General features: G+C 44.2%; 2 protein-coding genes across 3 annotated transcripts in view; one reads left to right on the top strand and one right to left on the bottom strand.

The window, feature by feature from the left end:
• frem3 (Fras1 related extracellular matrix 3) overlaps positions 1-16,260 on the top strand; it is a 31,220-nt gene extending 14,960 nt beyond the window's left edge. Inside the window, exons 3-24 of one of the 2 annotated variants that reach the window (XM_071911715.2) lie at positions 2,559-2,705; positions 4,128-4,358; positions 4,491-4,616; positions 4,903-5,154; positions 8,332-8,481; positions 8,576-8,785; positions 9,012-9,209; positions 9,355-9,519; positions 9,744-9,926; positions 10,506-10,636; positions 11,118-11,276; positions 11,545-11,848; positions 11,953-12,084; positions 12,224-12,555; positions 12,654-12,846; positions 12,976-13,080; positions 13,429-13,556; positions 13,651-13,785; positions 14,055-14,181; positions 14,305-14,492; positions 14,576-14,722; positions 14,837-16,260. In XM_071911715.2, the coding sequence (XP_071767816.2) occupies positions 2,559-2,705; positions 4,128-4,358; positions 4,491-4,616; positions 4,903-5,154; positions 8,332-8,481; positions 8,576-8,785; positions 9,012-9,209; positions 9,355-9,519; positions 9,744-9,926; positions 10,506-10,636; positions 11,118-11,276; positions 11,545-11,848; positions 11,953-12,084; positions 12,224-12,555; positions 12,654-12,846; positions 12,976-13,080; positions 13,429-13,556; positions 13,651-13,785; positions 14,055-14,181; positions 14,305-14,492; positions 14,576-14,722; positions 14,837-15,409 (4,316 nt within the window). In that variant the 3' untranslated portion in view covers positions 15,410-16,260. Of the gene's footprint in view, positions 1-2,558; positions 2,706-4,127; positions 4,359-4,490; positions 4,617-4,902; positions 5,155-8,331; positions 8,482-8,575; positions 8,786-9,011; positions 9,210-9,354; positions 9,520-9,743; positions 9,927-10,505; positions 10,637-11,117; positions 11,277-11,544; positions 11,849-11,952; positions 12,085-12,223; positions 12,556-12,653; positions 12,847-12,975; positions 13,102-13,428; positions 13,557-13,650; positions 13,786-14,054; positions 14,182-14,304; positions 14,493-14,575; positions 14,723-14,836 lie in introns of both variants that reach the window. The other variant, XM_078291051.1, reaches the window with a different exon arrangement.
• Positions 16,261-16,599: 339 nt separating this feature from the next.
• On the bottom strand, positions 16,600-25,741 carry smarca5 (SNF2 related chromatin remodeling ATPase 5). Its single transcript, XM_071911728.2, has 24 exons — positions 25,471-25,741; positions 24,692-24,808; positions 24,401-24,567; positions 24,053-24,153; positions 23,838-23,938; positions 23,549-23,728; positions 22,616-22,771; positions 22,388-22,519; positions 22,155-22,223; positions 21,927-22,036; positions 21,538-21,764; positions 21,004-21,125; positions 20,703-20,855; positions 20,274-20,406; positions 19,765-19,913; positions 19,108-19,230; positions 18,905-19,012; positions 18,653-18,766; positions 18,411-18,533; positions 18,158-18,290; positions 17,918-18,036; positions 17,512-17,724; positions 17,285-17,395; positions 16,600-17,129 (listed from the first exon to the last, which is right to left on the bottom strand). The coding sequence occupies exons 1-24, from the start codon at positions 25,540-25,542 to the stop codon at positions 17,064-17,066; spliced, it is 3,099 nt and encodes a 1,032-aa protein (XP_071767829.1). The 5' UTR covers positions 25,543-25,741; the 3' UTR covers positions 16,600-17,063.
• Positions 25,742-26,630: the final 889 nt, after the last annotated feature.

The raw sequence follows: 26,630 nt of genomic DNA, 5'->3' as shown, positions 1-26,630 counted from the left end.
CGCTTGCAGCAGTGCAGAAATCCATAGCTGCCAGATTGCCAGACGCCGAAACAGAGGGAGCTTTTTGTCTGTGCCGTGTTCATTTGATAATCCTTGATGACGGCCACTCACTAAGCCTCTCCTTATATCAGCTCCACAGAGGGCAGGCTGCCAGGGAACACTTTCCCCCGCAAAAACAATTTGACATTTGTGGTCTGTCTGAGACTTTGTTTTACTTTCCAGCAGGGTAAAATAAGGGCATTCTGAGTGGAGATTAAGATTCAATTCCCACTAGGTTCCACATGGAGCCCATTCATGAAGTGTGAAGCAATCCAGTATCATTTAGCAGACTTTGCGGACCTCATGTTACTGCAGAAGAAGGGAGCAAAGACACCCATCTTATATATTGATCATTTATCAACCCTGGAAGAATTTGGGACAGGCAGAAACAGAAATGATACATGTTTCCTGTATTTTTAGCCGTGACTGTCAGAAACCTGAGCATGGTCAAGGTTAGCGGTGCCCACTGGGCTCCGTGAAAACTGCAGCTCCATGTCTCCTGTCCTAACTGAGGGGTAGACTAAGCTAGGGGAATAGGTGCGTACGTGCGTGCGTGTCAAACACAAAGTCAGTGGTAGAAGGTGGATAAGTGATCATAAAGAACTGCACAATTGTAAAGACAGCAGTTTTTAGTCTATAGCATGAGGATGAATGGAAAGTGTACTCAGATACAGTCAGATACAGTGTCGTACTGAAAGAATATAGCACATGGCTCATCTTAACACCTCTCAGGTAATTAATGCAAGCAGAGAGAAATGACCCAACACTGTCAATGTCCCGTAAAATCCACTTGCTGCCATCAATTCAATCTGAACATGCTGTTGCGTCTTGGTGAGTGTGGTTTGGCCTTGTTGTGGCTCAGTCTGGTCGGGACTCGGTGTTGACATGTGGGTTTGAGGAAGCGGCCCCATCCCATCCTGAATACCCACACTCAACCCCCCAGTGTTTTCATTCTCCCCAGCCACATAGCAGAAAGACCGCAGCCCCTTTCTCCCTCACTGAGGCAAAACTGAGCTTAATGCTGGCTCATTGTGTGGACAAGCAGAAGCTCCTTGCTATTGTTCTCCTTGGACTGTACCGTTTGCTTTTTTAGTTCTCCTTTGGCTGGTACGATGTCCAGTATTTTTACTTTCTGAGTAATGTATCAAATATTCATCAAATATTTAATCCTGACAAAAACAAAAAAACAGAATCCAGTGACACCTGACACTGCCAAATCAAACTGCTGAATGTTTCTTCATAAAACTGACCGACTGAAGCTTCTTTACTCCACTAAGAATCTTTAGCAGGGTTAGGTCAACAAGGCCCCTCTCACTGTGACCAGCCGTGCAAAACCAAAGAGAAACAACCTTCTCTAACCTCCCTATAATCCAAAGAGTCCACTGAACTTTGCCCGTTCACACCAAAAGTCACAGGTCATTGGGCCTGCCAGACCGAAGGATAAGACATTTGGACGTTTGGCTGCAGTCATTTAAAAAAAAAATATTGGGATTATGCAGCAGAACTCCTTAACTTAAGCATCTCTGAAGCAGCCAATATCAAGGCAATGACCAAGAGAGAGTTGACAGGTTTCGTTTGAAGGATTACACGAGTCATGAGATAGTATGGATTAAGGGCAGGATTGGGCCTGTAGCCGCGGATCAGTGGCAGGTGACTGGGAGCTTTAGCTGATTAATGTCGAGCGCTCGGTTCAAATGTGTGTTTTATGAGCACAGCTTTTCTCTCAGGTGATACTGAGGTCTGTGCAACTTAATTACCTACACAGAGTCTTTCACAAAGTATTGCAGGTCCAAATTATAAGTGTGAGGTGTGTGTGTGTGTGTGTGTGTGTGTGTGTGTGTAGGTGTGTGTGTGACCCTGCGATCACCCTTTGAGGTCACTAATGGAGCATAAAGGAGCCTCACTTCTCACTCTGGCCCTGAAATTTTACCATATAACTCCCGGCTTACAATTAAGCTATATCTTCTTGGAGAGAAACAGAAAAAGAGAGAGGGAGACTGACAGGGTGTGGGGTGTGTTGGGGTGAGGAGTGGGGCAGATATTAGATGAAAGGCCAGCTCATTAAAAGAAATAAAACTAACATATGATAAAAAAGGTGTTTTCCATAAGTAGCCCACATTTATCTGTGTCTGTATTTGACCCATTCAGTCTGCTTTGCCTCTGTCCCGTTGAGAGGGGAGAGCCTGAGCTCAGGCTAAGAAGGCTGCAAAAAAGACAAAGAGTGAGAGGGGTTGAGAGAGACAGAGTGTGGATGAGAAAAGGAGGAAATGAGAAACAAAGCAACACTTGGGCCCAGTCAAGTGGGGTTTAGGGAAGCCCCGGTATTAAGTTATCATGTTACCCTTCCAAATTTAAAATGCCCCCTCTCTGATTCCTTTTATCCTTGAGCTCAAACGGATAGCAGCTGAGATGCCTCAGTGGCTCCTAACATGAGCAAAATAGATTGTTTCCCTATTGTACTGTGCAGTGGATGGGTCTCTTGCAGGAAGTGCTGGTGTATTAAGCTTTCTCTCTTTCAGGTGGAAACAAACTAAAGCCCCAGCCATTCCGGCTCAACTGGGCCTGGATCTCTCTGGAGAAGGAGTACTACTTAGTGGATGAGGATGCCAAGTTCCTGGAGGTGACGCTCAGACGCAGAGGCTACCTGGGGGAAACCTCCTTCATCAGTAAGTGTTGACAGTCCTTTGTTTAGCATCCGTCAGGACTTGCTCCTCATTGGATTTTGAATTGAATACAGTAACTTTAGGTAACACTTTACAATGGCTTCATTCCAGTGTATATACCTGTGTATCAATGGAATTATTATAATAGAATTCATATTAATGGAAAAGTGTAAATCTCCCTAATACATAATGTATTTACAACAGTGTAACAACACCATTTTAATGAAGATAATGGTTTGTTATACTGTTGTAAGTACATTATGTATCAGGGAGATTTTCATCAAGTACCTATACAGTAATACTGTGTACTTACAATACTTTTCCATAGGTTAACACACTGGAATAAGACCATTGTAAAGTGTTACCATAACTTGATTTTATTTCATAACTGTATAACTACTAACCTTAATTATGCATGAACTGTATTGACTTTAGCTTGTTATTTTTGTTTCTCAACTCTCTTAGTTTTTTGGACAAATGGAAGAGTTTTTGTTGCCCATTAGAGCAAGGATCTGGATTCCTCTAATAGCACTTTCACTACCTATCACTAATAGCTGTGATGGCAGTTATATGAAGGATGACAAGACTAGACAACATGCCCTTATTAAACTGTCATTTTGTCAAAGAATTATTACCCCTTTAACAGTTCCCTTAGACTGTATTTATCTGTTATTACCTTGCCATTTCAAAGGGCAGTGTCACTATAAAACATCAGCTAACCTTCTCACTGAAAATCTATGCTGATTCCTGCTAGGGCTGCAGCATTGTCCTCAGTTTACCCCCATGGTTGAACTTAAAACTTAACACCGCACTCACAGCCAAATAGTCATGTCCTGAACGGCGCCTATACTCTGTTGTCTTGTTTGACTGGGGCTCCATTTCCTGTCCTGTCTGTGAAAAGGGTGGTTTGATTGAGAGCACATATGACCTTTCCTGGTAAAGGTCACGAGGTAATGTCAACATGTCGGTCTGTTTGGCTACGTCCAACACTGGCATACAATGAGGCAATAATAATCTAATGCCCCTGTGTTTATTACTGTCTTAGAGGATAGTGGGGACAAAAAGTAACAAAGAAGGCCATATCAGTGAATTAACAATGGCATTGATACAGATTTTAAATTAGTATAAAGCACAGGAATCTCACAAAATCTGTTGTGTTATTCTATGGGTTCGGAGCATGCAGAAGCATGCTACTACTATAGTATCAGCTCACTTCAGCTTTATGTAAGTCTCTATATGATATGCATTGTCTAAATACTGGGATAATTACTCCATGCTTTGCAACATTAACATTGAAGTACAACACAATGTGTGCAATGTGCTAAGCTACAGTGTTTTCAGAACTCTCATTCCCACTAAATTAAACAATTATCTCTCATTTCAATTATCTCAAAACTTGTGTGTCTTGCCCTCCCTTCGCCTCAGGTATCGCCACCAAGGATGGCACAGCCGAGAAAGACAAAGACTTCCGTGGAAAGGCCCAGAAGCAGGTCCAGTTCAACCCTGGCCAGACCACGGCCACCTGGAAGGTGAAGATCTTCACAGACCAGGAGTTTGAGACCTCTGAGACCTTTGAGATACAGCTGTCAGACCCAGTCATGGCTGTGCTGGAGTTTCCCGACACCGCAACAGTGGAGATCGTGGACCCTGGAGATGGTAGGAATCTGATGTTTGAGTTATTTGAACATATAAACCCTGACCTCTTGTAGACCTCATAGAGTTAAATGAATGTATTATTGATAAATGCGTTTCTTATACAAAATAACTCATCTTCTTGGTTTCTTCCAGAGTCGACTGTGTTCATCCCCCAGGCAGAGTACAAGATCGAGGAGGATGTTGGAGAGCTGCTGGTGCCAGTCCGCCGCTCGGGAGATGCCAGCCAGGAGCTCATGGTTGTCTGCTACACTCAGCAAGGTAAGGCAAATCTGTCTTTAGTCACCATTCTCTCTAAAAGAATGGATAGCACCTTGGGTAGCCATTTACACAAAAACACATTCAAATGGCACATACAGAGACCACACATCAAAAACTTCAAATAGTTAAATATGAAGCTCTCATTTGATATTAGAATGATACTGACAAGATAATGTTTCTTGAAACGACAACTCTCATCTGAGTCAATTAGGTCAGTGCTGCTGCAATGACCTAATTTTCCCACAGAGATCAATAAAGTTTCATCTTATCTGATCTTTATCCTCAGCCACGGCCACCGGCACCATACCCAGCACTGTGCTGTCCTACTCCGATTACATCACACGACCTGAGGACCACACCAGCGTGCTGCGCTTTGACAAGGACGAGCGCGAGAAACTCTGCCGCATCATCATCATCGACGACTCGCTGTACGAGGAGGAGGAGAGCTTCAATGTCACCCTCAGCATGCCCATGGGGGGCCAGGTGGGCGCCAGCTTCCCCAGCGCCAAGGTCACCATCTTGGCAGACAGCGATGACGGTGAGTGGGGTGGCTGGTTATGGCAGTGTTGAAGCAGAGCGGGCACTTCACAGTTAACAGTCTGACCACTGAAGCTCAATAATCACCAGTCATCAACAAATCATCAGTACTGTTAACTGAACTCAGTCATTGAGACTGTTACATCATAGCAACAGTCAAGACCATGCTGACTGCTGTACACACTTACACATACTCACCCCAACAGACTTTGAGTTATGCCTTTTCATCAAATGGAAAAACAGAGATAGTATTCATAGTATTCCCATGATGTCACATGCATGTCCTACCAATATGGTGCCTTACAATATAAACAGTTCATTGGCTGTGGCTGTCGTTTGATTATAATCGCCTGTTAATTTATTACAATCACCTGTTATTTTCCTACCAAGATGGCCGTGTGATGATGTAAGAGAATACTATGAATAGGCACAATAGTTTTTTGTTTCATTCGTTCGATCGTTTCATTATTTAATCCAGTGCAAAATAAGTCCAGAATGTAAACATTTCTGTCTAGGCAACCATCATCAGTGCATGACAAAGGCCAAACAATGGAATTATTTACACATGACGGGATGTTTATACTTGCATTACATTATAAATATATTTGATCAAATGGTTGAACATTTGATAAATTAAGATTTTATAAGATTTTATAAGATTTCTGTGGCTGTAAAGGTTAGTGTGGCCATGCAAGTCTAATTTTGACTCATGAGTTACTTAATACAAAGTCAAGGGAAGGTGGCATCGTTTACTGTGCGGTGGCAGGTGTGGGTGATCCTGTTGTCCTTTGATGCACTACCCTGCTCTACTGTGCCACTTTGGTCTCTGCACATCATTAATCCGCCCAAAGTGCACTCATGGTGCCATAAGCAAAGCCCTCAAGACAAAGACCAAAGCCCTGTATGCTGTATTTGCATTATAATGTTTTCCATGTCCATATCCTTTCCCTTGAGTCCAACTGCTGCACTTCTGTTTACACACTTCATCATCCAATATACTCTGTCTTTCTGCCTGTGTGTCTGTCTGTCGTTTTGTCTGTTTGGCTGTCTGTCTGCCGGCCTGTTAAAGCCACTGACCGCTGGAAACAAGATAACAATAGGCAGGTGTTGAGAGAGAGAATGGCAACTTCAGTCGATGTTATGCTACACTATACCCTGTCTGACAGATAAAAGGACTTTAAACATGTTGTGCTCCAGAGTTGCCCCCTCCTCATTGGCATTCAGTGGAGCACAGGGGGAAACAGAGGGCATCCTTTTGTCTGCAGGGACCAAAAGGCAGGTGGTGGAGAGAGAGGGAGTATTGTGCAGGGATTTCACATGACAGGCATGTTTACACTCTGTCCCTCCGTTTGATGGTATTCAGTGCAGTGTTGAGCTTATTTGTGTTGCAGATATCTAAGACTCAAGATCCATTTTCAACTTGAGGAGGAACGTGTTCTTTTTAAACTATAAATCAAACTTTGTTATCGGAAATTGGTCACTGCCTGTTTTCATTTTCAGATAGAAATCCCTCAAAGAACATAACATGTCTCAACAAACTTGACAAATGGTAGCATAAAATTCGTAAATTCCTTGAGGCCTTTCTGGGCTTTTCTTTTACAGCCAGTCTGCCTGACTCATTTCACCCTGCTGTCCCTCTCCTCCATCTCTCCCACCATTCACCAAGGCTAATTTCCTGGACTTGCTTGTTGTAGTGACAGACACACTCACACAGCAAGCCTCCCTCCCGAGCAATTTGGAACTGGAGTACAATTGAACTTTATGTATAAATAATCAGTGTACATTCCCAGACATGTGAAGAGACAAGAGGAGACTCCTCAATGTAAACCTCCATTGTGGCTCCACTTCTTGGTGGGTCCTGAAGTAACACCCCCTCCATAAAGCTGGATGAATGTGTATGTGTTTGTGTGTGTGTTTGTGTGTGTAGGTGTGTGTGTGTGTGTGTGTGTGTGTGTGTGTGTGTGTGTGTGTGTGTGTGTGTGTGTTTGTGTGTGTGTGTGTAAAGCCATCTGCCTGGCTGAGTAAACCTGTGGTTTGGACTCTGGCCAGCATCAAGCCTCTATTGTTATTTGTCTGGCTCTTCCTCCCACTGATCTTTAAGGTTGCCATGTTGGCACTCGTTTCCCCATACATTTCCCGCTCATCCCCTTGGTACTAAGTAGTTAGCTTGGTGGCTGAGAGGCATTGAAAGTGTGCCAGCTATCCTTCCCTCGGCAGCGGTTGTCCATTGTGGCATCAGTCAACTTCTAAACCACCCTTAGACCAGATCTGACATTTCTGTTCAAGGATCAATAAGTTACACTATAAATTACTCTCTATCTCTTACTTTTCTGCCATTTGTCAGCTTTTTACCCTCAGTGCACCCTCAGTGCAACAGTGAATATAGGAGATTATCGTAAAAAAAAAAAGGGTAAAGACCTAAATCTGCAGCTCTATCAGTTGATCTGTAAGAGAGTGATGAACACAGGCTTTATAGGGGAGTGAGGAGAGATGAATTGACGATGTGTTCCAGTGGACTGAATTCTTGCCCTCTGCCTTTGCAGAGTGGAAGGTTGCCTCTCTGTCTATGCCGCCCCCCCTCCATAGCGCTTATCAGCTGCTCTATCATCAGACACTGGGAACATCCCTCCCCTGTGCGCAAAGTTCTGTGCATGCACACACACACACATGCACACACACTTTATTCTTCAGGTGTCTCCTCGACCCTTTGGCACTGAGTTCAGACAGCGCTGTCTGGCTTTAGATAAGTGGGGGAGGAAGGGTGAATGAGGACAGGATAAGAGGGATGACAGCTCTCTTCCTGTGCAGAGTCAAAAATGAGGGAGCTGACTCAGCCATCCATGCCACTGTCTGTCCTTGAGTTCAAAGCTGCAAAATATGTAGTCTAAATATACAGCAATTAGCCAAACATTTGAATGCCCAGACTCTTGAATGCTCTATCCTTCTAAAAAGGACTGTTGTTCAGACAAGCAACAAAACTGAACAGAAAAAATGCAATTCAAATGATCTCAAAATGACATGGTGATATAGTTATTTCATATCATTTCACAGTTTATGCTGTTTTGGTAACTCTTTTAGGATGATTTTTCCATGAAAAAAGTACACCAAGAGTAGTTTGAAACTGTCCCATCTGAAGCATTTATCCATTATACTTATCTATTCTTCCCAAACTCCACAGAGCCCTCCCTGTATTTTGGGGAGCCTGAGTACTTGGTGGATGAGAGTTCAGGCTATGTTGAGGTGAAAGTCTGGAGGACAGGCACTGACCTGTCCAAGACCGCTACTGTCACCGTCCGCTCCAGGAAAAGTGATCCTGTCTCTGCAGAAGGTAAGACCAGCACTTCTACAGCACCATGATGTTCAGTCATGATATTGCATTACAATGTCACTTGCTGACTGGGCTACCTCTCTCTCTCTGGCAGCTGGACTGGACTATGTTGGCATTAGTCGTAACCTGGACTTTGCCCCTGGAGTGACCATGCAGACATTCAGAGTGACCATCCTGGATGACCTGGGTCAGCCGGAGCTGGAGGGGCCTGAGACCTTTGACCTCGTGTTACGGATGCCAATGAATGCTGTGCTGGGAGAACCCAGCAAGACCATCATCACCATCAATGATTCAGTCAGCGACTGTGAGTCTCAAAGACACACACACACACACACAATCATTTATGTCCAAATACTGTCAATTTACAGATATAAATAATAAGAATGTTCTATATGACTTTTCAGTTGTATAATGTGCTCTTTACATACAATTCAAGAAAAATATGCAGCATGAATGCAAAATGTAGTCAGTAGCTTCACACAAAAGCAGCGAGTTTCTCTTGTAACATAGCCTGACTGTTGTCTTTGCAGTGCCTAAGGTGCAGTTTAAGGAAGGCAGCTATAAGGTGGATGAGGCTGATGGGGAGATAAAGGCCATCGTGTACCGCAGTGGAGACATTAGCCTCAGGTCCACGGTGCGCTGTTACACTCGCCAGGGCTCTGCTCAGGTTATGATGGACTACAACGAGAGGCCCAACACTGATGCATCAATCATCACTTTCCTACCAGGTGAGAGACCCCCACCTCCCCCTCCTCTCCTCTCTCTCTTGCTCTCTCTTTCTTTCTTGTTATACGACTGTATATCTATTCCTGTTTGCTACATCTAAAGTACCCTGCAGGAGCTTATCTGTGTATGTTAACCATTTTTCCCTAGGCGAGAGTGAGAAGCCATGTACAGTAAGCCTGGTGGATGACTCTGTCTATGAGGAGGACGAGGAGTTGCGCCTGGTCCTGGGAAGTCCCAAGAGCAAGTCGTCCTTCGGAGCTTCCATTGGGGAGCAGAAGGAAGCGCTGGTCACAATCACAGATGAGAAAGACAGTACGTGCTCTGCTGGCATCAAAGTATTCGTAACAAGCTAAATCAAACACCTTTAGTAAAATATCACCTATACTTCACCATATTTTCTTTTATTTATACCCAAAGACCATTCTGTTTGGAGGTTTGAGGTTCAAATACAGTAAATGAGTAAAAACATGCTGATTCACATAATGGAGATGGTATTTTGGCCTAATGTCTAAGCCCAATTTGCTTCCTCTTCTTAGAGTCCATCATCCGTTTCTCTGAGATCAAGTACAGCGTGCGGGAACCCCAGGTGAAAGGGGACTTGGCGATTGTGAAGATTCCTATCCTGCGTGTTGGAGACACCTCTAAGGTCTCAGTGGTCAGAGTGCACACCAAGGACGGCTCCGCAACCTCAGGAGAAGACTACAACCCACTGTCAGAGGGTGAGGGACTGGCTTAATGGGGTGTCTAATTAAGCAATAAGCCACAAGAGGAGGTGCTTTACAGTGATTTTAGATTACTAAGATTACTAAGCACAACATGAAATAGCCTCGAGCGGCTTATTGCTTTTATAAAATGGTGGTAACACACCATTGTGAGAAAAAAAACACCCTTTATAAACTAATCAGTAATAATCAGTAACAATAAAACAGTAATAAAATAACACCAAGCAATATAGTTCTTGAACAGTAGCTAAACAAAGTAGTTGCTAAGCAACACATTGTAATCTCTGCAATGCTGGTGCATTAATATTTAAACAGAGGTGTGAGTTTATCAGGTATTTTACAATGGCTTTGAACGTGACTGAGCCAATTAGGACTGTACACCAAAACTATATGAAATGTGCAATGACAAACAAGTGTAATGACTTGTAGTCAAACAAGTCAAACAACATTACAAAGCCATTCCTTTTAGAAATACACCCAGCAACCTGCACAGCGCTTCTTGATATGAATAATGTGTTTATGTTGGAGATGTTTATGCTTGTGGTCATAGCTCACTTCACTGTGTGTGTTTCTCAGATGTGGAGTTCAAGGAGGGTGAGAAGGAACACTTTGTGGAGATTGAGATCCTGTATGACGGGCAGAGAGAGATGAGAGAGGCCTTCACTGTACACATGAAGCCTGACGAGTACATGGTGGCTGAAATACAGGTGAGATGGAGGCCACATGGCATACACACACACACAAATATACACCATCAAAATATTCTCAACGGGGCTATGGGCACATGCATATACAGTGCTGCATACCTACACACGTGAGCATGCGCCCTGTCATGTCGGCCCGTGTTAAAATAGCCAGGCAGCAGCTGCCATGGCTGTCAGCACGCCCGAATCGCAGTGTCTTATAAAAAGCTTTTCCCTCTGGAATGGGATGCTGGGGGGAATGTCCCACCAGAGCCAAACAGTAGACGGACCTATAAACAGAACTGTGGCATTCTAACCATATACCCTACATTGGGCATGCACCACTCACGTTCTCTCAGTCAAAGTCATTGTTTTGCATTTTAACTATAGATTGAATGAATGAATGGATGGATTTACATGAAGAGTTAAACCCAGTTAAAATGTTGAAAGTCAGTGTTGGAAGTGAACTACTAACTAACTTCTACTCCTGTCCTCTCCTCACTAGATGAACAAGGCCATTGTGTACATTGAGGAGATGGACAGCGTGGCAGACGTCACCTTCCCTGCCGTGCCCCAGGTGGTTTCCCTGTTCATGTACGACGACACGGTGCGGGCCAAAGACAAGCCTCAACCTCTCACTGGCTATCCTGTTGTGTGTGTGACGGTGAGTGGACTGCTGCTTTTGAGATGCACACAGACTCCTCCACACTCTGCTTATACCAGTAATGACAGATAGTGAGCATTTTGTTCAGAAAGTGAAGGTCTGCAACCAAAAGTATCATTTCTCTGTTTCATTGCTGCATGTTATTTAGCAATCATTGGATTTTCAAATCTCAATCAGCTCTTACTGTGAATATTAGAAAAGGATATATTCAAATCTGTTATAACAACAGTTTTTTTCCTTCCATCTCCTACCTTTCCATGTCATGCAGGCCTGCAACCCTAAGTACCATGACTTTGACAAAACGGGCTCGATCTGCTCTGCGGAGAACATCAACGACACTCTGACCCAGTACCGCTGGCTGGTCAGCGCCCCCACCGGGTCGGATGGAGTGACCAGCCCCATGAGGGAGGTGGACACTAACACTTTCTTCACCAACACCAAGTCCATCACCTTGGATTCCATCTACTTCCAGGCCGGCTCCAGGATTCAGTGTGCAGCAAGGGCCTTCAATGCCAATGGAGACGCTGGCCTGGAGCTGTCCAGCCCCATTGTTGCGATCAGCAAGGAGGAAGGTGAGTGGAGGGCGGATGGGACTCAGGAGACGACTGTGGGACTGATTAAAATCTTCTGTCTTTCCTTTAGACTGTTTACACTACATGAGTTTCTTCCTTTGCAGGTATGTGTCAGCCTCGTGTTGCTGGTACTGTGGGAGCTGAACCTTTCTCTGCTAAGATCCGCTACACAGGCCCAGATGACCCGGACTTCCCCAACCTCATCAAACTGACTATCAACATGCCTCACATGGATGGTGAGTAGTAAACATTGTTGCAACCTTTGGGATATTTTCCTCATTAGACTAAGAGTCATTGGTTGTGTGGTCTCACAGTGGGACAGCGAAAAAAAATCCTTGTCTTTTTTGACAAGTAGAAGCTCTTCTCTCTCACCAGGCATGTTACCAGTAATCTCCACGAGACCTCTGTCCAACTTTGAGCTCACCCTGAGCCCTGACGGCACACGTGTGGGCAACCACCGCTGCTCCAACCTGCTGGACTTCAACGAGATCCAAACTGGCCACGGCTTCATCACGGATGCCACCAAGAACCCAGAGATCATCGGCGAGACTTCACCCTACCAATACAGCGTCGCCATGCGCTCTGCCAACTCTCTGCGCTTCTACAGGAACCTCAACCTGGAGGCCTGCCTCTGGGAGTTCACCAGCTACTACGACATGTCCGAGCTGTTGAATGACTGCGGAGGCTCCATAGGCACCGACGGACAGGTAGGAGATAGAAGACACACACTTGCATATACACACACATACAGAGATACTCTCTCCATCATCCTTGACATTGTCTGACTGTATTCCTGCCTATTTAGGTGCTGAACTTGGTCCAGTCCTACGTCACCTTGCGCGTGCCTCTGTTTGTGTCCTACGTCTTCCACTCCCCTGTGGCCGTGGGCGGCTGGCAGCACTTTGACCTGCAGTCAGAGCTCAAACTCACCTTTGTGTATGACACAGCTATTCTGTGGCAGGACGGCATTGGCAGCCCACCTGAGGCTGAGCTTCAAGGTACAGTCTCAAACCAATGCTGCTCCCTGCTGGGGCTTACGGAGCAACAAAATGACATTCATGTGTATAATATTCATTTGTCTGATAACGGTGAGTCTATGTTGTGAAAGTGTGATTTTGTTCTCGTAGGAGCCATGTACCCCACCAGTATGCGGATCAATGAAGAGGGCCGTCTGGTGGTCAACTTCAAGACAGAGGCTCGCTTCAGGGGACAGTTTGTTATGTCTCATCCAGGTATGGGAGTGGCACACACATGCACGCACATACACACACCCTAAACCCGTCCAGTGGGGTCATTCTATATAACCATCTCCTATTGGATTACCCTGTAGCCCACATCCTCTCTCCATCTATTTCTGGAGTTCCACACTGGGGGTCTTTCCTGTGTGAAAGCACCAGAGGTCATTTCAGCAAATGTCAAAATGACCCCACTGCTTTTACAGTTGGGAAACAAATAGCAGCAACACTCTATAAATACAAACACAGTCACCAGGGCCAGGAGTTTTAGTTTTGCCATAATGCACCTTTAAAGATGTATGACTGTGTGTGTGTGTGTGTGTGTGTGTGTGTGTTTGTTTTCAGGGACTAGCCTGGCATCTATGGTGATGTGTGCGGACCATCCTGGGCTGACATTCACTCTCTCCCTGGTCAGGACTGAGCCTACCTACAACCAGCCCATGCAGCAGTGGAGCTATGTCTCAGACTTTGCTGTGAGTTACTGTACCGTCAAGACTTGTCTGTCGTGGCAAGATGATCACAAACCCCCTTACTGAAATTGTACCTGTGTGTCGGTGTGACCTCTAGGTGCGTGACTACTCTGGGACCTACACAGTGAAGCTCATCCCCTGCAGTGCCTCTCCCAACGGGGAGTTCAGCATCCCTCCTGTCTGCCACCCAAGAGAGCCCCTCACTTTTGACATGGACATACGCTTCCAACAGGTTAGCCTCTCCTGACAAAAATCTACTGGCATGATTTAGAAAATCCACTAATCAGATTGGATTGTTTAACTTTTTTCCAGTGCAGTTTCACCTGTTTTTGAACATGTAAACATCTTGAAACAAGGCAGAATAAGGCAGACAACTATTAGTATCAAGATAATGCTACCTGATGTTTTTCCTTGTTTAAGAAAAATAAGACTTTAAGACTTAAGACTTTGTCAAATTCATGAACAGCCAACATCATGATCTGTTCTTGCTCTGTGTTCCAGGTGAGCGACCCGGTGGCAGCTGAGTTCAGCCTCAACACTCAGATGTTCCTGCTGTCCAAGAGGGAGTTGTGGTTGTCTGATGGCTCCATGGGCTTTGGCGAGGGGACTGATGCTGCCTTTTCAGAAGGTACTACACCAGCGCCCCCCAGGGGATTTGAATAATCATTACAGCTAAAAACCTCAATCAATCACCCTCAGTGAAGCCCTCTTTGCACTTCTTCCACTATAATACATCTCTCCTTCGATTCAGGCTCCTCCATCTATGGTCGTGTGATGGTGGACCCAGTCCAGAACCTGGGTGACTCCTTCTCTTGCAGCATTGAGAAAGTCTTCCTCTGCACCGGAGCAGACGGCTACGTCCCGAAGTATAACCCCACTAACAAAGAGTATGGCTGCCTGGCTGATGCTCCCTCTCTGCTCTACAGATTCAAGATCCTGGTAAGATACAAAAAGGTTTTATTGGAAACAAAATTAAGGAGTTATAGCAGATAATGTTATAGAATTGTGTGTGTGTTTTGCAGGACAAGGCCCAGCCAGAGACCCAGGCCACAGCATTTGGGGATGTTGCCTTTGAGGCCACTCTGGCCCAGGACACAGCTGGAGCTCTGCCTTTGGTCAAACAGCCAGGATCAGATGGCTTCTCACTTTCCTCATCGCCACTCTTCCAGGTCTTGACAAATGCTCACAAACACATGCATGCCTATACAACATACACACACACACACACACACACACACACACAGAGGGGGAATAGGCTCAAACATCCTTTGTTTCTGCTCCAGGTGGCTGCTGGTCGAGAATGGTTCATCCACACCATCTACACTGTCCGCTCCAGAGAAAACGCCAACCGCAATATTGGCAAGCGCAGCGTGGAGTACCTGCATCACAGCCTGTCCTCTGTTGAGCAGCCCGACACTTCCATCATGGCCCCCCGCCGCCGCCGTGCCGCCCCTGCTTTCTCAGGACCGGAGCTGGCCCAGGACATCGGTGTCGATAACAACCGTGGCACCAACATCCAGCACATCGCTCTGGACCGGGCGGACCGCATGGTGGTCAGCCAGCGCCAGCCCTGGGCTCCCGGCCGTGACCGCGAGCCCTTCCTGGAGCGCCCCCTGTTGGAAAGCTCTGGCAGAGAGCCGGCCGACACCTCCACCCTGCCCATGTTAGTGGGCCTGGCGGGTCTGATCCTCCTCGTCTGCCTCATCGCCACCATCGTCATACTGCTGCTGCGGCGCAAGAAGAGGGAAAAGGAGACCCAGTTCCCCCCTTACGCCACCTCTACTTCTTCCGCCTACAATGGCTACAGCCAAGGGCCAATGAGCATGTGGAGCAGCTCGGACAGCTCTGAGGTCTAAAGATATGACTGCCCCCCACCCCAAACCCTGTGCCCTCCCTGAAAAGACTATGACAGTCTCCTCCACCACAGTGCCTTCCAAGCCCAACTCTTCTAGCACTGAATAAGCCCAGTAAGACCTGTGGACGGCACAGTATGTCAGTGCTTCAGGCCTTTAGGCAGATTATGCACCAGAGTATTTTGAGGCTTACTGATGTCCAATGAAGCGTCTTCGTCATGGTTAGTGCTTGCTGTAATGTACCATGTACTGTAGGTTTCTGCCCCTTTTTTGCTGTCTATTCTGAATCATGGCTGAAAGTAGGAGCCCCCTAAAATGGTATTTACCTGCTTGATTGGTTGCCAAGTTGTAAAATCTCCCTCTTTATCCAAGGCTTGCAAATGCACGAAAATCCCAATTTAAGAAATGCAATTTATTCACACTAGTAAAAGGCAACCTTATTTCAATTTTATGAAAAAATTTGAATTTTCTATGTTCCTCCTTTAAAGATAACTAGTTTACCAAGGTGTTTTTTTATTATTGCAATTCATTGTGTTCATTATTTTGTTGTTTTGTGGAGTAGAGCAAAATGGATTGAATGTTAGTTGAAGCTGACCTTAATGAATGATAATGTGATAAATTCATGATTTTTTCTTTTTAGTATTGACTACTGACTGTTGTGCTTTAAAAGGCCTGCAGTACACTTGCCCACTGCTGAATACCAATATGGTGCTATTCAAAGGGATTGTAATTATTGTCATTTTAGTCTTTTGCGAATGCAGAACTATCATTCAGAATTTGTTTTTATACATTTTTTCAGGTCATTAACAATGTGGCTGAAATGACGTGCAAAACAGTCTGTGTACATATCAATACAGGACTATGAAAACAGAAAAGGTATTAATACACCCTGGTGAAACTTGAAAAATTATTAACTATACATCTTTGTGTTTTGTCTATCAAGTCCTAACAAAACAATTTAAATATGAAAATTATAATTATTCTTATACAGGTGACAGTATACATTAAAGTGCCAATTAGTAGTAGACATTTATCTGACCAATTCAGTTCAAATTGGTGCCTTATTAATTTTGTGATGATTTAAACACTGTTTGGATGTATACAAACTACAACTGCCAAATACAAATGTCCTTTTTTGAATCAGTGTCTTATTTAACGGAATGCACACATTTAAAAATTAGTCCTTTTTTTTTTTATTAAAAAAGGGGAAGTTTATTTGTGACGTTCAAAAAAGACATTTTCTACTTCACATAGGAAGGTAAGAGAACAACAGGTTTCTTAAAAATAAAAAAAGGGTACATATTGTTACAAGCAATGGAATGTGGTACAACCAACAGGCATAAATACATTTATCTTAATCAACTCAAGTACTAGTAAAAAAAAAAAAAAGGGCTAGCAAACAAAAAGCTAAACCAGCACAGCTGCAGTATTTGGGTAAGTCACTACGAGGCAGGCCTGCAAAAATGAGCACTTCCTAAAACCTTCTACAACCGGACGCTAATTAAGGTAGCGAAGTGAAGTTCAGTCCACTGGGAGGTTTTACACAGTACATCATCACAACCCGCAAAACAAACACAGACACTAGGACTAACTATACTGGAGCTGGCTGCCGCTCTCCTCTTCAGCCAATATACTGTATGCTGTACATGGGACAACTTTACAACTTGAGCTTTTTCCTGCGTCCGCGTCCATCTGGGGTCCCCTCAGACTTACGTTTCTGGGCCTGGAGAACAGGAGAAAATAATTAGGGATGGGAGGAAAACAAGCGGTGAAATCAAAGTCACTACTCACCAGACCCCTCTGTTTGGAGTTTGGACAATTCTGTTAGCATGAATAAGTGGCTTGATTCCTGCAAGCTGAGATGGATTTTTAACTTACCGATCCAGTCTTTGGGCCTCTTTTCTTTTTCTCAGCCTTCTCTCTCTCCTCCAGCTCCATGTTCTCTCTCTCTATCAGCGTGATCAGGGTGTTACATCGCCTCTGGAGCTCCTACACACAAATCAACAAGCACAACATTTTAAAATCTACACATTAAAAAAATAAATAAATAAAGATTTGGCCTCTGGAAAGAGAGTTTTACACTCTGAGCATCTTGGGCTACTCACCATAGCAGTCCTGGATTTGAGAAACCAGTCAAAGCGGAACTGGGGGGAGTTCCGGATGCACTGACGCAGCTCGTCGTACACACTCTCCTTGTCAAAGCCCAGCTTGTGAAGCATACAGATAAGGAAGCGGTCCTCCTCCTCCGTGTAGTTCTTGCCTTTGTTGGTGCCATAGGAGATACGTAGCTGGTGGAACGGAGCCTTGTAGCGACCAATCTGGGCAAGGAGAAGGCAAACATATTGAGGGATCATTAATTAATCAAGAAGAGGAAAGAATGTGGTGAAGAGGCAATTAAGGGATGAGTACAAGATTAAGAGTTTAAGCGCTAAGTACAACGCATATATCAGATAAAGTTAATTAATCATTTAAATCAGAAAATAATCTCCAAATGGCTGGCAGTCAGCTAACCTTAGAGTCCAGTGCTTTCTTAATGCTAATCCTTCTCTGGATCCTAGCCTCTCCTCTCTCTATCTGGGCCATGATCTTCTCAATGTCCTGCAGCTCATTGCAGCGCTCCCAGAATACAGCTGTAGGGACACACACAAACGTACGCAAACACAACGTCACAAAATATGCCAAAAAGTATAAAGTTGTAGTAGTATAAAGTTGGGCTTTACTTTGCGAATAGAGGACAAACTGAGTCATTACCAGAATATTCCATGACTTCTTCAGGAGTTTTGCCCTCAACCTCTCTGGCAATGTTCTCAATATCATCTCTTCCCCACTTCTCGTTGGCTTTGATGAACTGGTTGAAGTCACGTTTGTTCCAAATAGTGAAGCCCTGCAAAGAAGGTACAGTTGATGAAAATATGTACAATCAAGAACCAGACACAAAAGACTGTATTTTGTTGTAGCATATGAAAAAAGAAAATCAATTTTAATGAGGAAGCTGAATCAGTACCTGTGACAGGAGGTTCTCCTTCTCCTCCAGCTCCTCCTCTGTTAGAGCCTCAGCTTCATCAATCTTAGCCTGCTCCTCTTTCTGGTGCTGGGCCGAGTTGGGCATGTCTGGATTACGAGGAACCTAAAGAGACAAGGCACAGATTCACTTAGAAACGTATCGCAAATACATCCCACCTCCAACCAAATTAATTTGTACATTTAGCAAAGTCACTCTCAACTGAAAAGAGCACTTGTCTGTACCTTATAGCCAATGGTCTTCCTGTAGAACAGAATTTCCTTCTCCAGAAGCTCAAACAGACGAGGAGGGAAGAACTGGAAGTCCTGGACATTGGGCTGCTTGGGAGGACGAGGAGCCTGTGAAAGCGACAAAAGGACAGATGTTAGACCCTAGACATGATAATATACCATCCATCGTAAGAACACCACAGGTACAGATCCTTTTGCATTAACGCCTCAGATCCTGAGGCTGGCTCTAGAGCGATCTGGCCCTACCTTGGGTGCTTTGGGCTCACTGACTCGCAGCGCTTCTCTGAAGTAGGCATCCACAGCGTAATTGGCCTTCCTCTCTCTCTTGGGTGGCTCGATCCAGTTAGTGATGACCTGAATGAACAGAGAACAAAGTAAAGGCTCAAAAGTTCATGTTCTGGGATGTGGAAAACTAAAGACTGCACACTGATGTTGGCTGTTGTCTTTACCTTTTTCTTCTCTCTGTAGTCCTCTCCTTCAAATGTGTACACGCTGCTGTTCTCTGTGTCCATGGTGAAGTTTCTCAGAGAGCTCTCACCCAGGTTGGACATCTTCTCCTTCATCTCCATAGTCTAGTAGATGACATGATCACAATATTACCATCTCTTACGGCAAATTTTTTAAATATTGACGCACCTGTACATCGGTGGACAATCGAAACCGGTCAATTTGGGCTTTGGAAAGCTTGTTGTGCTTGTTTCACTGAGCCAATTACTTCCAAGACGGGGCAGTCTTTCATCTAGCCCAGTGGAGAGTGTGTTGAATTTGTGCAAAAGCCGAGAAAATGTGGTGTGTGATTTCTACAAACTGTCTGTGAAAGACAACAAAATTTTATTTCATTTAACTTCTCCTTTAATTTACATGTTTAAGTCCTTACTTGTTACAGAAACTTTTACCCCCAACACTCATGAACAGCTTAACCGGTTTTGTACATGTATTTGTATTAAATTCTTACAACAATTGCCGATACGGATGATATAAGTAGGGAAAATCGGATATCGGTATCAGCCTCAAAAATTCCTTTCAGTGCATCCCTAACTTAAAATGTTAACATATACAGAAATTTGTTAATTGGGAATAGAGTTTATCTGTGTCTAGACTCTCACCTTCCTCTCTCCCTTCTCCAGGATTACATCGATGTCGTCATCTGTAATCTCGCTCTCTTTGGAGGCAAACACATGAGTGGCGCCGTGGCGGATGATGGACAGCATCTCATCCTTGCCCAGCTTGTTTGCACTCGGGTCCACTAGTCTCCCTAAAATTGAGAAAAAAAAGCAGACTACTTAGTGACTCGCTCAAAACTCCAACCATCCCATTTCCCTTTCTGAAACATACAAATTTAAAACTTCACTGAGATCCAATCTGAACAACTGTCTGAATTACGGTTGCTAATGTGATTATCATATGGAATTTTCATTAACTTTTTTTTACGGTAGGTACAAACCACCCCCAACAAGTTAATTGTAGCTGAAGAAGACAGTGGCTGTACTAGGTAACTGTGTGGTGGGTGTGGATGTGTCTAACTATGAAAGTGTAGAAGGCCACTGATGAAAAACAAATGCAAGCCCAGCAAAGCTGATTTAAAAAAATAGACTAAGTAGACAAGAAGAAATACCTTGCTGGATGACAATGGAGTCCAGGCGCAGTTTCATCTCAGCCCTCTCCACAATCCTCTCCTCCACTGTGTTTTCAGTGATGAAACGAAACACGCGTACCTGCTTCTGCTGACCAATCCTGTGAGCTCGGTCCTGAAATGAACAGGTGAGAAGACGTTAGATTCTCCCAAATTGAATGGTTAAGTCCCCCACCGCAGAGCGCCCCAGGGGCCTAGCTTTCCCTCAAGTATCTCGCCTTATTCATCTCCCTCACTAGTTTCCCACCGTCTAAATAAGGAATACATCTACGAAAACGGTGAGTGGACCACCCACTCTCCTTTTTTGGGGGGAAAACAAAAACAAACTATGGCTACCAAATCACAAAAACCCTTTTCTAAGCCCTTACTGCTGAATAAGGAGTGGGGAGTTCACCAGTTCAGAGTACTGACCATGGCCTGAAGGTCAACTTGAGGGTTCCAGTCCGAGTCGTAGAGGATGACTACATCGGCCGTGGCGAGGTTGATACCCAGCCCTCCGGCTCTGGTGCTCAGCATGAAGATGAACTTGCTGCTGTTGGGCTCATTGTATGCATTGATAGAGATCTGAAACACACAAACATGACACAAAAATTAAGCTTCTTTTACTATATTCGCTCCATGGTTTCTTGAGGAAATGTGTTGATTGCTTAAATTCAGACTATTCTCTCGTAAATCATAACTGCTTATAAGAGCAGAGATGTAAACATCACACCTGTCTCTCCTCGTGTGGCGTCTGACCGTCCAGGCGACAATAACCATAGTTCCTCCACATGCAGTAGTCCTCCAAGATGTCCAGCATCCTGGTCATCTGACTGAAGATGAGCACACGAGAACCTGGACAGGAGGGAAGAAGTTAGCGGCTGTCAAAAAAAAATACAGAAAACCTACATGTATTCCCTGTATACTGAATCCTTAAGTTTCAATCGGATGCCAAGAAGATACCAGGTTGTAAAACCTCTTCATCTGACAATGTATTCTATCTTAATCCTTCATACAATACTTTCTTCATTATTTCTGCGTGATGTGATCTATTACATGTATCCACATGGGTATGTTTTCCCTCTATTTTGTGTTTTGAAGCTCTAAACTGGGTAAGGGGTTGGGCAGTCACTTATGCTTGGTTATATTGGGTGGTAGTAAGGGATAGTGTTTGGGGGAATGATAGGTGGGGAAGGGGGTTGGATATTGTTACACAGTATCTTTTAATATTCTGTATTGTAAACATTCTATGAGACCATCAACACACCTTGGTCCTTCATCTTGGGTAGCAGCTTGTCCAGCACCATCATCTTGCCACTGTTAACCGCCAGGTGGAGGTCAGTGGTGTACGGGGGGCCGGGCTCGGCTCCGTCAAACAGGTACGGGTGGTTGCAGCACTTCCGCAGCTGCATCAGCACGTTCAACAGACGCATCTTGTCCATCTTGCCTGCCGAGTTCAGGATGTCGATGTCCTTCATCAGAATCTTTGTGTACCTGACGGGTTGTGACACCAGTTCCTTATATTACACACTACTGCACAGCAATCTAATGGCCATGTTTGGTGTTGCCGTGTAAAGATGTGCGTTCTAAACTGTGTATAGCAAATAAGCTCGGTACTAACGCTAAGCTAGCAAAGCCTTAGCTGGGGATGCTTACCACTCTCGCTGCATCTTGCTCAGTCCCACGTACATCTTGATCTCTTTCTTTGGGAGCAGAGATTTCTCTACATCTGCTTTTATGCGACGTAGCAAGAAAGGACGCAGCACCTACACAACATGCAAAACATGGCAGGTCAAACAAGTGCTTAAACCCAAATAAGAGTAATAACACCTTCAAATGAACAGGGATGTATGAGTAATGTCATTAGGAACATTTAATACATACAGTGTGAAGACGTTCGACCAACTTCTGATCACCCAAGCAGTTGTTTGTGTCAAACCAGGAATCAAAGTCCTTTGAAAACAAAACATCAAATTAGTACCAGAATACAAAACACTCTGTCTAAATAAGACTAAAACCATATTAGCTAAAGATATGATTTTTCCTTTCACACCCAAGAGTGGATACACCCTATATTGAAATGCCCTGTTAAGTATGTGCAATTATGCGTTTCTCACCTCTGATGAGTTGAAGACGTCGGGCAGCAGGAAGTTGAGCAGAGCCCACAGCTCATGGAGATTGTTTTGTAGGGGAGTTCCGGTCAGCAGCAGACGATTGGTGGTCTTAAACTCTCGCACAATTTCTGATAACTATGGAAAATCAAAGACATTTATGCTTCAGATGGAAACTGGAAAATATTCTGTGACACATCACTTTAAGCGATCATATTTGGGTAGCCGCCTAACCTTTGACTTCTCATTCTTGATCCTGTGGGCCTCGTCAATGACCAGGTACCTCCAGTTGAACTTCTTGAACACTGCCTTTTCAATGATGAGCATCTCATAGGACGTGACACACACATCCCACTCTCCTGGCAGCAGCACATCTCTGATCAAGGCAGTCTGAAAATTGAAGCAGAAAAAACAAAAACATTTTTTTTCTTGGCCTGCATTACATAGCAAGATTTCGGGTTTAAGAGGAACACAGAGCAATTTTGCTTAGTCTCACCAAGTATAAGGTGTAGTTTGGATAGCCACTTGTCATAAGCATGGGTTTATTTTCCATTAGAAAATCAGCTGTAACCCTCAGTAGGTAACCCACTCTCCCATTTCTCTCCCCTGCCGATAAACATTTGTAATCCATAGCCTAGCTTAGCTCAGAACGTGTGGTTACTCACCTCCAGAAGTTAATGTAACCTACAAAAGGGACCAAAAATGTACATTTTACCAGACTTTAAGTCCATGTTAATATTGCTGGCAATTAAGTTGGTATAGTTTAAATAAACGTAATCCATTCAACCCAAAACTCTTAACACTTACTCGAATCATTTGTTATTATTGAGCCAAAACCAAAGGCCAGTTGCATCACTATCACTATGGGCCCAGGTCCACAGTGTACTACTGCAATCATCAGCAGGATTAATGGCCTACAAACTGCACTGCTGTAATTGAAAATGCTGATACTGCACTAATAACTTCATTGCCTTGCATTATGGAAAAGAGGCTTTGCAACTATAGTGCTACAGTTTACTCAGAAGAAACGTGGACAGAATTGTTGCATATTTTCACATTAGGAACAGCAATAGGAGGCCTTGCAGAATGGCATAGCATTATAGCATGGTGAAAAGTTCCAATTAGATTAATCTTTGCTGAGAATTATGAAATTCTGACACCGCCTACCCTCTCATCTCTGTCTCCAATAAGGCAGACAGCGCGCAGCGAAGGCACCCAGCGCTTGAACTCGTTCATCCAGTTGTAGAGGGTGGACTTTGGCACCAGCACCATGTGGGGACCGGGGATGTTTCTGTAGTGCTTCATGTAGCCCAGCAGGGAGATGGTCTGCAGGGTCTTCCCCAAACCCTGAGGAGAAACAAAGAATATACACAGGGTGTATGAGAGGGAGAGTGGTAGGTGGAAAACACAACGATATAATACAAAAAAATATTTCTCAGTATGAGAAAGCACAAACCATTTCATCAGCCAGGATGCCGTTGATTCCGTTCTCATACAGAGAGATGAGCCAGTTCAGACCACGGACCTGATAATCCCTCATTTTACCCGATTTGACATCTAGTTGGGAGATGCAGAAGAACATAATCAAAACTTCAGTTTGCTACTCTTGCCATGTAACTGTGCTCACTGTGCCTTCCTCTCAAGCCTAAATAAAAGTGTATAACTGCTTACAGGAGGGGGAGTCATCAAAGCGAGTGCAGACATTAGTAGTCCTGTTGCTCTCGCTCAGAAGCTCTTCATCCTCCTCTTGCTCTGTGCGGCGATGCCGGTTGCTGTCGGACACAGAAACAGATATGATGCTTCAATGTTGACACGGAGTTTATCCTCATCAGGATGAGGACAAACTGAATTCCCAGTCAAATTTCAAAATCACCTTCAATTAGGCTACGTCTATTCAAGTCATAAAAAAAAAAGTCAAAACATTGCTAGAAAACAATTCCAACAAGACACATTCTGTTACATAACTACTCATCTGTAAAGCTGAACAATTTTTATGTTGTTTATTGGTTATGGACTCACTCTCCAGCAGAGAGCAGGTTCTGCTTCTCATCCTTCTTGATGCGGGGACGTCCTGGCTTCATCTTCAGCGGAGAGGTGGGTGTCTTCTGTGCTGCTGGTTGGATGAAATGAGCAAACACCTCTGTTTGCTTCAACAGGTACTCAAATCTGTTGGTCCGGTCCGTTTGCTACACACATGAACAAAAAAACAGTTTACTCATTTTTCTAAGAACAGATTGATGTACCATGTACCACAAAAAACTATGGCAACTAAAGAAAGTAGGCTAAATAGTGGAAATAGAGTTTCCTTACCACTTTCTCTTCATAACCTGGTGTAGAATCCTTGGTCTGGGATGAGGATGCATCTTGTCCATCCTGCCCAGCTTCTGAAGATGACTCTTTTCCAGCATCTGAAGAGTCAGATTTCTCCTGAGCAGAAATAAGCGTACAGAAAGCAATCTTGTTTATTAACCAGCTTGTGAAATTTCGACAGCTTTGAATGGTGAACCGGCAAAATCCTCCCATTCTCCGATTTTAACTGAAACTGAACACAAAGTGCAGCGCAAGACAAGTGGCAGTGCTGAAGGATCCCTCAGTTAACAGCCATTGCCGCACTGTGCCGTGAAAACAAAGACATGGATGGGACAGCTGAGCGAGCTGTAGCGGATTTACTTTCATGGGGCTCCCAAAAAAGTGTTGGATCACAGTAACCGGCTATTCACCCAGCGAGTTTGATTTGGGAGTAAACAAAAGCACACTGAGACTTCTGTGTTATGATCAATTGAGAGCTAGCGGGGCTAACAAAGCTAGCAAGAGCGCTTATGAAACGGGCTGGCCTCGTTGTGCTGTGTTTGCGTGATAGCTACAGTCCCGGGTAGACTGGACGGAGCTGTTGTCGTCAGCTAATGCTAGCTCCGTGGCTAGCTAGCTCAAACAGCTCGCACTAGCGAAGGGAAAGTTTTACATACAATGAATTAGAGAACCGTGTAGGTGCGGGACAAGATTTTCAACCACACATCGACTTCTCTCATAGGTCTCTAAGAGATGTGCGAGGTTGTATAAGAGGTAATACCCGTTTTAAATCGTCTCACCTCCACTCCTCCGGTTTCTTCAAGTTCAGCCTGTTCTTCCCGCTGTTCCACGCCGTTTGCACTTTCGGACATTGTTACCGAATTTCCTCTTCGATTCAAATATATAGTCCGTTATTTGATGATTGAGTATTTCCGTATGAAAGCCGTTGAAGATTTTCTGAACTTCCACACGGCAAATGGGAACTATCCTTTTGTTTATAATGAAAGACACCGGATGGTCACAAGCAGCACATTCGCGCTAGCAAGATCTTTCTCCGCGACCCGCGTTCACACGGCGCTAACGTTACCCGGTGTGTGCGCTCTGTCGCGAGACTTCAGTGGAGGTAGGTTCCGATGCTACCTTCATGTACTGTCGGGAATATTGTAGTTACGAATACAGGGTACATAAACGATCTGAACAAGTGGTAAGTACGACTGGGAAAGTTGGACATGACAGGTGGCCTGTACTTAAATTTTACTTCACTGAATTATATTCAAGATTAACTGATTAACTGCTGAAAAATCACGATGAACTGACCACAATGGAAATAAGCTATTGAGCTTTATTGTGTTATTCTTGATGTGTTTTTGTTTTTTTAAACTGTACTGTGTGAAGATATTTTTGTGGCTGAATCTTATGCTGCCTTCAAATGGGGTCGTGTTTACCGTGTTCATGAGAAGAGTCCATATGAACGCCCCCCTCCTGTGGTATTCACGACTTCAGAAGTGGAAATTTTCTGAAAGCTCCGAGTTTACGAATCGTGTACACGACTTCCCATGTGGTAACCACGAGCTCACGAGTTCCATTTGAAGGCGGCATTACTCATGTACTTGTTTTTGATTATCGAATGAATTCAATCAATCAATCAATCAACTGGATCAAACATATTTTGGAAATTTATCCCAAAATTGAAAGCCCAAAAAGGCCTAAAATTTGTGTGATACATGTGAGGTTTATGGGGCAAAGAAAAGAGAGCATGGAAGTTGTGTCAACAACTGGTGGTATAACTTACATTTTATTATTGCATGTTATTGTTTGGCATCCTATGTAAATAATCAGAATTTTGTTTCTGTTTTCACTCTGTTTGACTTTAATTGTCACGCATTTATGTTTTTGTTGAACTAATTAAAACATCAATTAATGGCCTGATGCTACCACTGTGCCACTTGATTTTTGAAAT

This window comes from Centroberyx gerrardi, chromosome 3, assembly GCF_048128805.1.
Source record: "Centroberyx gerrardi isolate f3 chromosome 3, fCenGer3.hap1.cur.20231027, whole genome shotgun sequence".
NCBI lineage: Eukaryota > Metazoa > Chordata > Actinopteri > Beryciformes > Berycidae > Centroberyx > Centroberyx gerrardi.
The sequence above is the reverse complement of the archived record's forward strand: the minus strand, read 5'-3'. Positions and strand labels throughout refer to the sequence as shown.

Excerpts from the sequence above, each read along its gene's own strand:
- smarca5 (XM_071911728.2), bottom strand. The coding sequence starts at position 25,542 with ATGTCCGAAAGTGCAAACGGCGTGGAACAGCGGGAAGAACAGGCTGAA. Across the intron at positions 24,154-24,400 it reads AACCTGCTCTCTGCTGGAGA|CAACCGGCATCGCCGCACAG; the intron begins GTGAGTCCATAA and ends TGTGTCCGACAG. Across the intron at positions 22,037-22,154 it reads TGGTCGAACGTCTTCACACT|GTGCTGCGTCCTTTCTTGCT; the intron begins GTATGTATTAAA and ends CATGTTGTGTAG.